The sequence below is a fragment of the Callithrix jacchus genome, chromosome 13 (genome assembly GCF_049354715.1).
Source record: "Callithrix jacchus isolate 240 chromosome 13, calJac240_pri, whole genome shotgun sequence".
Taxonomy (NCBI): domain Eukaryota; kingdom Metazoa; phylum Chordata; class Mammalia; order Primates; family Cebidae; genus Callithrix; species Callithrix jacchus.
The window spans coordinates 12,593,636-12,605,819 of record NC_133514.1 but is presented as its reverse complement, the minus strand read 5'-3'; the positions used below and the strand labels follow the sequence as shown (position 1 = coordinate 12,605,819).

The window sequence follows — 12,184 nt, the reverse complement described above, 5'->3', positions numbered from 1 at the left end:
CAACACAGAGTGCCCGTCTATTAGAAAAACGTTCACAGCTGCTTTCTCGATGCTCTTTACCTGGTGTGTGAGGGGAGATGGCCGCTTGCCCCTTTTCTCATCACGGACGGGAAAGAGAGACTTGAGGAGCTTTGGCATCTGTGGCACGAAGGACTTGACGGGATTCAAATAGGACGCAGTGAGGTTACTGAGTCCTGCCCATATTACAGGGGAAAAAGAGAAAACAGATACAATTACATACATTTTCTTTCCTGTACATTTGCCAGACTTCGCTTGTCAGCAAATCTAACAATAAAAACCAAAGGTATCCTTAAAAAATATTAGAGAAACACAATTATTGTAGTTTCCGTAATTTCCCTCAAACATAGTAATGTCCCTTTTCCAATTAAAGAGCTGTAACTGGGGTGCTGCCAAAATGCTCCAGTATGCACTGGTCCTATCAGCATCAAACAGTAATTCACCTCTATCCTGTCGCTAGCTGGCACAAGCTTTCACTTCTGCCCTAGAATAAAACAGGACTGATTTTTAAGTCACATTGCCAATGACACACATGTACAGCTCTCTGTCTAGACTTTAAGCTCTTTGAAGTCGGGACTATGTCTTACTCAATCGAATTTTTCATAACTATTTATTGAAGGAAGATGATGAAACTGACCTTCTGGGAAGTTGTTTATTACAAGTTAGGGAGAGACGCCTTGAACAACTTACGTTTTTACCTGCTATTAATTTCCAAAGGCTTGAATCAGAGGTACAGACAGGTATATCTATGATACGCTAAGATTTCTTCCCCCTATTAATTTATAGTAAAATCTAATCCAAGTCATAGGTGACAAAAAGCTGTATTTACATAACATTTAGAAATGAACAAGCAAGTCACCTTAAGGAATACATTTGCCTCAACAGATACACACGACTCCCCCCAAATCTCTACTCCACACTAACCCCTGAAAAGATTCCAAACTTACCGGGAATTCAGTTGGTAAATGGATGGATACGGATGTAAGCTTTCTACATTTTACACAAAGCAGTAGAATACTAAGTGTAAGCATACTTCAAAAAGTTAAGGATATACATTGTAACCATGAGAGCCACCACTGAAAAATAAAAAAGCAAAGAGATGGCTATACCACGCCATAACTCAGTTTAGAAAAGTCAAACCATGTACAGGAAGACAAAAACAAGGATGAGAAAAATAAAAGAGGGGAGACAGAACATAAAATAAGTTTAAGACGAATAGAGATCCAAAAGGAAGAAACGGCACAAGTAATCTAGAGAAGTCACCAGAACACTGGCTGACCGTGGGGAGGGGGAGTTAACTGGAGTCCCGTCAAGGTCCTACATTTTGACTGGGGTGTGAATCACATGGGTGTATATAAATACATTTGATAACACTTATTAACAGCAGGTAAGAATGTATTATTAAGTATGAACCACAGTCAACAAAGGAGTCAATAAAAATAGACCATGAGATGTCCAGATACTGGATTTAACAATGACTTTAAGGCAGCTTTCTTAAACAAGTCCAAGGATGCAAAGGAGAATACAGTCTTGACAAATGCACAGACCAGGAATATCAATGGAGAAATGAAGACCACAAAAGCAGCAGCAAATGGAAATTCTAGAACTGAAAAAAAAAAAAAAATGACTGAAATGAAAAATTCCCTGATGTGCTTAACAGAGCACTGGAAATCACAGAAAAAAATTATCCAACCAGAAAACATAAGATTAAAAGGTTAATTAAGAAAAAAAAAGGGCCAGGTGTGGTGGCTCTTGCCTGTAATCCCAGCACTTTGGGAGGCCAAGGTGAGTGGATCAGAAGGTCAGGAGTTCCAGACCAGCCTCATCAAAATGGTGAAACCTGGTCTCTACTAAAAATACAAAAAATTAGCTGGGTGTAGTGGCAGACACCTGTAATCCGAGCTACTCAGGAGGCTGAGGCAGCAGAATTGCTTAAACCTTGGCGGCAGAGGTTGCAGTGAGCCGAGATCATGACACTGCACTCCAGCCTGGGCAATAGAGTGAGACCCTGTCTCAAAAAAAAAAAAAGAATAGTGCCTCTGTGACCTGTTGGACAATATTAAGCAATCTAACCTGTGAGTAATTAGATTCTCAGAAGAAGCAGAGGAAAAGGAAAGGGGAAAGTTTTAATGAATAATGGCTAAATATTTCTCACATTTGTTGAAAAACATCAACTTACGGATCCAAGAACTTGACAAGCAAATTAAATACTAAGAAAACCATACCTAAGCAAATCATAGCAAAATCGCCACAAAGATAAGCTTCTGAAAGCAGGCAAACTGAGCAAATCTGTCACACTGAGTGGAAACTGTCAATTGATGGCTGAATTCTCAGCATAAAAGAAGGGGCTGGAGATGAGGAATTACCTTTGAAGTGCTAAAAAAAAAAAAAAGGACCGCAACCCAGAGTTCTCTATGCGGTGAAGAAAAAAAACCGCGACCCACAGTTCTCTATGCGGTGAAGAAAAAGGACCGCGACCCAGAGTTCTCTATGCGGTGAAGAAAAAGGACCGCGACCCAGAGTTCTCTATGCAGTGAAAATATTCTTAAAACAACAACAAAACAAAACAGTGAAATGAAAATAATTTCAAAAAAGGAGAGCACTTTGGAGGACTGTGCGCTAAGAAATACTAAAGAATATTCTTTGGGCTAAAAGAAATAAAATCAGATGAAAAGAAAAAAGATCTTCAGCAAAGACTGGATGCTGCCAGAAATAATCCGGGGGGGAAAAAAATCATCTTTTCTGTATTCTCTTAATGTGCTTAAAAGACAAATGGCATTTTTTTTTTTAAGACAAGAGTCTCACTCTGTCACCCAGGCTGGAGTGCAATGGCACGATCTTGGCTCACTGTAACATCCGCCTCCCGGGTTCAAGCAATTCTCCTACCTCAGCCTACCGAGTAGCTGGGACTACAGGTACCTGCCACCCCGTCCAGCTAATTTTTGTGTTTTTAGTAGAGACAGGGCTTCACCATGTTGGCCAGGCTAGTCTCGAACTCCTGACCTCAGGTGATCCAATCTGCCTTGGCCTCCCAAAAAGTGCTGGGATTTTATAGGCATGAGCCACTGTGCCTGGCCTGAGCTTTTTTTTTTTTTTTTTTTTTTTTTTTTTCCGAGACAGGGTTTTACTCTGTTGCCTAGGCATGAGGACAGTGACACAATCGTGGCTCACTGCAGCCTTAACCTCCCAGGCTCAGGTGATTCTTCCACTTCAGCCTCCTGAGTAGTGGGACAAGTGTGCGCCACCATGCTTAGCTGATTTTTCCATTTTTCGTGGAGAGAGGGTTTTACCGTGTTGCCCAGGCTAGTCTCAACTCCCAGGCTTAAGCAATCCACCCACCTCAGCCTCTCAAAATGCAAGGACTATAGGTGTGAGCTACTGCACCTGGCCTATAAGTGGCTATTTTAAAGCAAAAGGAACAACATTATAAAGTGAGGGTTCTAACACCTATAAATACAGATGAAACAACAGTACAAAATCAGGGGCCTAGAGGAACCGGTCAATGATTTATAGTGTTGCATGGTTCCTGTACTTGTGAGGTGGGGAGTGGTATCATATTAACTCTACGTAGATTGGGCAAGTTAAGAATGCAAAGCAGGGTTTCTGAGCGAAGACTTTAGTGAACAAATACTGGTGTCCCAAAAAGCAAAAAGAGGAAATAAAATGTGACACTAAATGTTTTTTTTGACTAACCCGAAAGAAGGTAAATAAGGAGTTACAGTGGAACAAAAAACGGAACAGTCAAGTAGAAAACCAATGACAACATGGCGGACCTCAATGGTAGGCACTGGAAGGGGTGAAACACGCCCATTAAAGGGCAGGAACTGTGAGATGAGATTCAGGGGAAAGAACTGGACCCAACCATATGCTGTCTACAGGACAATCACTTTTAGCTTAAAGACAAATACATGCTAAAATGTAAAAAGCTGTGACAAAGATACACTGTGCAAACAGTAAATAAATTTGATGCAGTCATATACAAATGATAGGCAAGAGAAATTTCAAGGTTAGAGTAACTCCAGAGATGTAAGGGACATTTCATGACAGAAAGGTCACTCTATCAGGAAGATAAAACAATCTTAAATGTGCATGTACCTAATTAGCAGAGTTTCTAAATGAATGAAGCAAAAACTGTATAAAGGGAAATAGAATTTTCACAATCATATTTGGATATCTAATGCCCTCTCAAGAACCCACAGAATAGGTCTCCACCAAATCATTAAAGATCCAGAGGATATGAACAGGGCAATGAACCACAGTGACCTAATTAAATATACGCAGAACCTCATGGCCGCAAACACAGTAGTGCACACAGAATATTAACCAAGACAGAACACAATCTGGAATATGATTACCCCCAGTATAGAAGAAGAATTCATGCTATTTGATAACTCATGGATCAAAGATGCAATCCCAGGGAAATTTTAAAATACTCTGAAGAGAATGAAAATAAAAGCACAATATCCCAAAAATATGTGAAATGCAGAAACATTTAAAAATCAACTGCCACACAAAATAAAACTAACAAAGCCAAAAACTGGTTCTGAGATTAATATATCTGATACATCTGTCATGTAAGTATTCAAAAGAGAAAATAAAAATCATCATTATCAGAATAGAAAGAAGGAGCATCACGAGAGATCCTACAAATAAAAAATCAGGTAAAGCGATGTTTATGAAAATAAACTTAATAATCTAGATGAACTAAGAGGTCCCTTGAAAAATATAACCTATGATAGCTGAGGAGACACAATGATCGAAATAAATATTCCAATACTAAAGAAACTTGCTGGGCGAGGTGACTCACGCCTGTAATCCCATCACTTTGGGCAGCTGAGGCGGGCGGATCACCTGAGGTCAGGTGATCTGACCTGCTTGGCCAACATGGTGAAACTCTGTCTCTACTAAAAATACAAAAATTAGCTGGGCGTGGTGGCAGGTACCTGTAGTCCCAGCAACTCAGGAGGCTGTGGCAGAAGAATCACTTGAACCCAGGAGGCAGGGATTGCAGTGAGCCGAGATCACGCCACTGCACTCCAGCCTGGGCAACAGAGTGAGACGCTGTCTCAAAAAAAAAAAAAAAAAAAAAAAAGAAATTCAGGTTATAATTTAAAATCTCCCCACAAAGAGAATTCCAGGGAAGATCATGTATCTAAAGTCCTTAACAAAGAGGTGCCAACAGAGTCCAGCAATGTGCAGGCTAACACGTCATGAGCAGGCAGTCTTTATCAGAGCAATGCAAGATCGAGCCAACATTCCAGAGCCAATGGAACTCCACCTGCTAAGATGAGAACCCAAACAATTCTGATGGTCATTATCTAGTAGAACAGCAGCTGCCTGGCAGGAAATCCTAATTTAAACTTTCTGAAAGATGCTCAGATTTCTGACAGTAATTGACAAGTGAACTGATAACTTACCTGGATCCCGAGAATGGTGATTTTGGGGAGAAACAGAGAGGGCGGGGGCAACGGGAGCTATTCCCCTGGAAACTGCGGTTTGGGATACATCCTGCTGACTTTCCCACCGGCCCTAGTAAAGACAAAATTGTCAATTTTGTTTCCATTAACAACAACAAAGAAAAGTACAGATACTCAAGACAAAAAAACCGTTATGTATTACTAAACTTCCTTTGTAGAATATAAGCTTGATTGCACAAGCACTTTGTTTTCTCTATTTTAAGACACAGGGGTTCTCGTCACTAGGCTGGAGTGCAGGGGTGCCATCCCAGCTCATGTAACCTCCAACTCTTAGAGTCAAGCAATCCTCCCGCCTCAGCCTCCAGAAGAGTGGGGACTACAGTACATGCCACCACACAGAGCTAATCTTTTTATTACTTTTGTAGAGACGGAGTGTCACTATGTTGCCCAGACTGGTCTCAAACTCCCAGCTTCCAGCAATCCTCTTTCCTTAGCCTCCCAAAGTGCTGGGATTACAGGTGTGAGGCACCATGCCTGACCAGCACTTTTCTTCTGCTTGTCACTCTGCTAATTGTATTACATTCCCCAACAACAATACCCCGTCATTTGGACAGCCCCTCCATACAGCAATTTACAATCTCCCATTCAGCTGCATCCCACCACGTGTTCTACCCCGGGCATCCTGTTGTCTCCCACAGAAGACGGACATATTCCTTCTGCAATTCTCCCTTCGGTTCTGCTTTAAGGCCACTTCTGCTCTTTTGCCTCAAGATACCCTTTTTCACTCAGTTCTCCATGGAAACAACTCTTGAGTCAGAGGGTGTCTCTTCTCGCCACTCCTAGACTATGCTTCCACTGACTCACATGTAGTAAATATTAACAAATCTTAACAGTAAATATTACCAAATCTCTCATTTTAAATAGGTATTACAGATAAATTACAGTCAAATCCAAGTCAATAATTATAAATGCTCAATGATGGAAGTCTCTGAATTACCAAATTTTATTGTGCTCTCAACTTATTTGTAAATTCCTGTTAAAGAGATTTCAACCGAGATTTCATCGGTTGAGGGATTAAAAGACCATTCCAAATTTCACAGTGAGCCATAAAAATAGCGATACCATCAAAGCACTTTTACCTTCAGCCCTATCTAGGGAAGAAATAAACCCCAAATGTTGCTTTTATTAAAACTGGTAAGAGGTGAGACACAAATCTTTTAAAAGCTTTAATTTCCCTGTGATCCCCTGATAATCTCTAACTTCTTCCCACTGGAGTTTAATCATCATGTGGAATACAAGCTTGAGCTGGCAGCGCACAGATGAGTGACCCTAACGATTAACTCAAGCTTTCTTTACTAACTGCCTGAACAGCAGGATGGGGACAGCGAGTTCTTCGCTGCTCTTAAAGATGGATTGAGGAGGAAGGGCCTCTTGGGTTTCAGAAATGCATTGGAAACCTATCTGCTTTTAGCAGCAACGTAAGTACTGATCATAAAAATCAATAAGCCCTAAGTGATCTGGATCCTGTGTTCCTCAGAGAAAGCCACTTTCCCTAGGAACTCTCTCAGCACTTGGTATCGTTTTTAAAAATGGTGTGATGGTCAGGGCTGATTAGGAAGCAAGGGGAACAAGAGAGACATGAACACGTGATCAGTGAGACTGTGGGCTCTAAAATAATTCACCGGTCGAGTGCTGGCATCTCCATGAATCACACTCTCATTTACATATTTGAATGATTTGTTAATTTTTGCATTCACACTTCATGATCTGTCTGGGAAGCTGGGGCCTTATGTATCCTGGGATATCCCCATCAGGTGATGATCACTAAGGTTAGCCATCCGTGGAGTTTCTCAGAGGAGAAAAGCCCCCTGCTTTGTGTACAGTGGTGAGCTCACACGCAGCTGTTCTGAAGACAACTTACTTATTTGGAAGCATTGATTTTCTTATTTTGGATTTTTCTTGTTTGGCAGCTCCATGGCTGCAGTCTGTCCCTAAGGAAAACTAAGCTGCTGATCTCGAGTCAGCACCTGGACTGTCTGACGTAGAATTAGGCCAAGAGCAAATCATGGAGGTGCCACCTCTTCCCCAAGGCACACCGAGGCCCTGGTGGCTTCACAGGCAGTTCTTCCCAGCAGGCACTCCAGAATGCCAGGTTCCAGCCCAATCAGAACAGAAGCAGTAACTCCGTCTTCTGTACTCAAATACTGCAAGTGAGAAGACTGAAAGGTACGCAATGTGTGGCTCCTGCCAGCCCTGTAGAGCATGACAAACAGAGACACGGCTCACTCTGTCCTCTATCTGAACAACCTTCTTAGCCGTGAGGAACTTCACATGTCGCTCCTCCCCCACAGTTCTGATCCCACTGCCCTGGGACAGGAACCTCAAATCGCACTGGGATGGAAAAGGCTCCACTTCAGAGGGAGCAGCTGATGCGGAGGAGGTGAAACTGGGTGCCACGCGCTTCCCTCCCCCAGCTGACACCAACGGAGCTCTGCAGAAACCCTCCACTGGAATTACTAGATTTTTCTCCTCTGTCACACCTCTATTCTCTTGACAGAGATGAAACCTGTGGGTTAGGGTACAGCTACACACGTTTCCCCAGGGACAAAGCAATGACTGTCTTTGAGATACATTTCATACGCTTGGTGGTCCTAGGGTTATCCTCCCTTTACTGAAATGTTGGGGCAGACAAAAAAAGAAAAGAAAAAACAGTTCAATACATTTCACAGGGAGATGAACTCAGGACCAGACTCAGGGACTTCGCAGGGCGCTGGGACTTCCCGCTCTCAATCGCTCGGGTCTAAAAGCGAAAGAGTATGATCCCAGTTTTTCTCCTGCAGTGATCTGCGCCCCACCACCTGAAATCTAAATCTCTCATCCGTCTCTAACATCCTGCATGTCTATCACACTTCAGAATCGGCTGTGATACAAGTACACAAGAGGGAAGCTGGCTTTGTTTTGGGTCCTTACCCAGCTTTATCACCATTGGGACACATTTGTCCTCACAGGCAGACTCACAGAAAGAAAACCCTGGTCAGTGCTGCAGTTACTGGTAGCCAGCACCAGGCTCAAGGGCAAAGTGGATGAGGTAGGAACGTTGGAGGCTCCCAGGGGACCTGATTTGGTCCCCAGGGACACCTGCAGTTTTCCCACTCTTGCTCCTCTGTCAGACACAAATTCTTCGGGTTTTCTGGGAATTAGTCTAGTTTTGATCAGGAAAGTGACAAAAAGGTAAATAACGAGAAGTGCCAGTGACATTTTGGGTCTAAAGGCAGCTCCACTGCAGCTGGAAGAAGAGTGACTCATGCTTGGCAGCTCCTCCTAGGGCTGCATGAAACCATTACACTTTTCAGGAAGGTGACGGAGCCAACATAAAATTCAATTCTGCTAACCGGGTATTTGCTCATGCTATTGACTAATCTCAATTTCCTCAAAAACTCCAATCAAAAGATGACAAACATATAATCTTAAACTGACTCATTAAAAATAAAATTTCTCCTAAAATAACTTCGGAAATAAAAATGATTTTGTCAACAGCGTTCGTCGTGTTGCAGAAGACCTCAATGCGCAGCCGACTCTGGGGTGGAAAGACCAAAGACACGCCGGGATTCGTCCTGCACCTCAACCTCAGCCAGTGTCGGCAGACAGTCACAGAAAGCCTGCTAAGGTTTCATTATACCTATAGAAAATACCTGTACAATAATGACGAAACACCCGATAGCAATAAATAGCAACATTGCTTCCATCAGGGATTGTATTTTATATTTTTAAGTGAAAGACTTATCCCAAGAGTGATTTATTTTAGGCCCTACAGTGAATTTAACGTTTGGAATAGTTAACCAAACTCTATCTTTTTAAGATTAATTAGTTCATCAATTCAATCTCGGTGGAGCCTAGTAAAACAATACCACTTTTCATACGTAGGGGCATTGACAAACAGAGGAATGGAAAGCAGGGCTGGCCTCATTCCAAGTATGATTAGGCCAAACCATGAGTCTGTCGTTAGAACCTAACTGCTTTCCTCTCGCCTCCCACACCCCTAATCCTATTACCCTCCTCTGCACCTGCCTCCCTGCCCACTTCGCCATGTCTCTCATGCACCCAACTGAGCAACTGAAAACTAAGAGAACCTCCCCAGAACCTCCCAGTGGCCTCTGTCTGCTTCCAACTGTATTCCACCCGCCCTGCCCTGACTGCTCCATGTGATGTGATGTGGTACAGAAGACAGCACGACAGAGCCTGCAATCTACAGTTTTCATGTGTCACCAGCATCAGCAAGATGGTTGCATGGATTCACGGAAAAGAACCCAAAAATGTCCAAGTCTCAAATGTTTATTATTTATTTTAGTATGAATTAACTCCAACTCCTCACATTCCAGGACCTTCTAAACTCAGTAGGATGCCTTCATTCCTGGTCTTTTTTGACAGATAAATACTTTTACAAACAGTCTTGGCCCCGGGTACCAGGAACATTTGCAAGGCAGCATACATCGTGGCTGTACAGACAGACAGACACACCGTCACGGTGATTTTCACAAAAGGGTGAGGGTTAGTACAGTGTGGAATGCAGTCATCTTCTAAAAACTACAGTTAAAAATGCATTCAGAAGCTGGAGGTCAAAGCAAGCCTAAGGTTTAGATGGTAGGACAGTGGTTGTACCCACTCATTAGGAAAGCCTAATGAATTATTCACCTCTCCCTGGAGCTCTGAAAACTGAGGAATGCAGGAAGTCTCCAAAAGAAAAAATGAACAACAAAAAAAATCATGAGTCTGAGGTTCCCAATACAACCATTTCTTCACCCACTGGAGGCCTCCTGAAACCACTAACTGCAGAAGAGCAAAAACTTGCAACAAGTTATAATTAGTTAGAGAGTAAGACTCTACGGTCATCTGTTCACGGGGACCAAAAACCAAGTACACGGTGAGCTGTCTCCTCCAACCTGTACTCCCACTTGCTGGCCACCACATCCTCCCACCCATCCTGAGCAGGTAAGGAACGGTGAGTCCTTACAGCTTCTCATTTATACGGAGGCAAATCTACATACAACCCTGCAGTATACTGTTCTGCACTCATTTTTAATCACTAAATATATCCTGGCGATCTTTTCATATACCTGAAAGAGTTCCTGGTCATGTTTATAGCTGTATAGTGCCGTGTGTGTGTGTGTGTGTGTGTGTGTAACCACGTTGCCACCAATGCCCTTGTAAGTACACACCACATGTGTGCAGGCATCGCCGTGCTAGGAGCTGGAGAGGATCCTGACCACTGTGTGCTTGAATACTACTCTCTCCTGAGAAATGCTACTACAGGTGGCCCACAGCATCCTGATTTCAAGGCAAGGCCACATAAATCTTTAAAGATGTTTTTCCTTGTTTCATTTAAAAGGCCACAGGGAGAGCCTCTGTTCCCTGCTATGGGGTGAGGGGGGGTCTTTCTTTTCTTGAAAAAATGTAATTTAAAACATTTTTGTTGTCCCTAAGAATATTTCAGGATGCTCTACTTTACATAAGACTACTGTGCCCCTTCCACTGAAAATGGGGGAGCTATTCTGCACCCCACCAAGGGGATCTGGAACCAAAGGCCCTTGGACTAGTATTTTTCTCCTCTATCATCTGAACTTGCTCATCTGTTAAGGTCCATCCTTACAACTCTGTTAAAGAAGATTTCTGCTTCACCTTACCCTGTGGAGAAGTAACAATTCTCTCATTCTGACATGTGGACATCCACCTAACTCGCTGATCTGACACGCGGTGAGCCGCATGGCGCTGAGGTCCTGGCATCTGTGGCAACCTTCCAGGCCTGTGGGTGCCAAGAGTTTCCACAGCTGAACTGGGAGCAAAGCGAGGACTGGCAGGCCGGCATCTCTGTCTCCCCTGACATACTTCACCACGTCTCAGAGGATGGGACTACCACGGCTGGCGAGAGCCAGACAGGCCAAAACCTGAGGTGAACCACGACCCACTGACATCCTCCAACAGGTAACATAAGCTTGTGAGTGCTGTGACCAGGGCTTGAGAGGTACATGACAGAGCGTGGGGAGATGCGTCCTTGTGCCCACACTGGCCCCGCCCCAGGAGGGGAGCTGAGCAGCCAGAACTCAGGCTTTCCTCACCCTTGCTGAGTTATTCGGGACCCCAAAGAACCAAGAACCAACAGCAGGAAGGTCCAGAAGCGTTAGGACAACTGTGTAACATGACAGTTACTTATCTAATACGCCTTGTCCCACTGGCCCCCAGCCCTGCACAGGCCATGATGAGCCCTGCAGTCACACCAGAATTGGTCTCCATCCTCACCCCATGCTGTCTCTGAAGCTTCTGAGCAGAATCTTTCCTAAAACCCCCCTCCCTGGCCTTCTGACACTGCCCTGACCCTGTCTTCATTCCTCCCCAGCACTGCCGCCTCCGCACCATCGCCTGAAGCGCCACCACTGCCTCAGCCAATCCGGCCCGCACTGTCCCCAGTATCCCCTCAGGCTCCAGAAACTGGCTTCAACTCCGACACCTGAGACCCTCAAAAATGGAACTGAATCATTTCTTGCCAAAGCCTGACCCACAGTTCATCTCTCAGACCTATACTCTGCTGTCCCAAACTCGACAACACTCAAGTCCCCTCACTCTTGGCGACTGCAGGACTCTAGAGTCCCCTCCCCAATCCGTCTGTGTCTCTCTTCTCTCTCTGGCTATTTCTCCCCTAACCAGTCCCTCCACCCTCCAACTCAAAACAATTTTTCCCACGTTTGCACTGATAA

General features: G+C 43.8%; 1 protein-coding gene across 8 annotated transcripts in view; it reads right to left on the bottom strand.

The window, feature by feature from the left end:
* Positions 1–12,184, bottom strand: part of KIF13B (kinesin family member 13B) — a 197,621-nt gene that overhangs the window by 27,309 nt on the left and 158,128 nt on the right. For 7 of the 8 annotated variants that reach the window (XM_017963648.4, XM_008979053.5, XM_078347109.1 and 4 more), the window contains 2 exons: positions 5,436–5,547; positions 61–194 (listed from right to left, as the gene is read on the bottom strand). In XM_017963648.4, the coding sequence (XP_017819137.4) occupies positions 61–194; positions 5,436–5,547 (246 nt within the window). Of the gene's footprint in view, positions 1–60; positions 195–965; positions 1,095–5,435; positions 5,548–12,184 lie in introns of all 8 variants that reach the window. The other variant, XR_013525465.1, reaches the window with a different exon arrangement.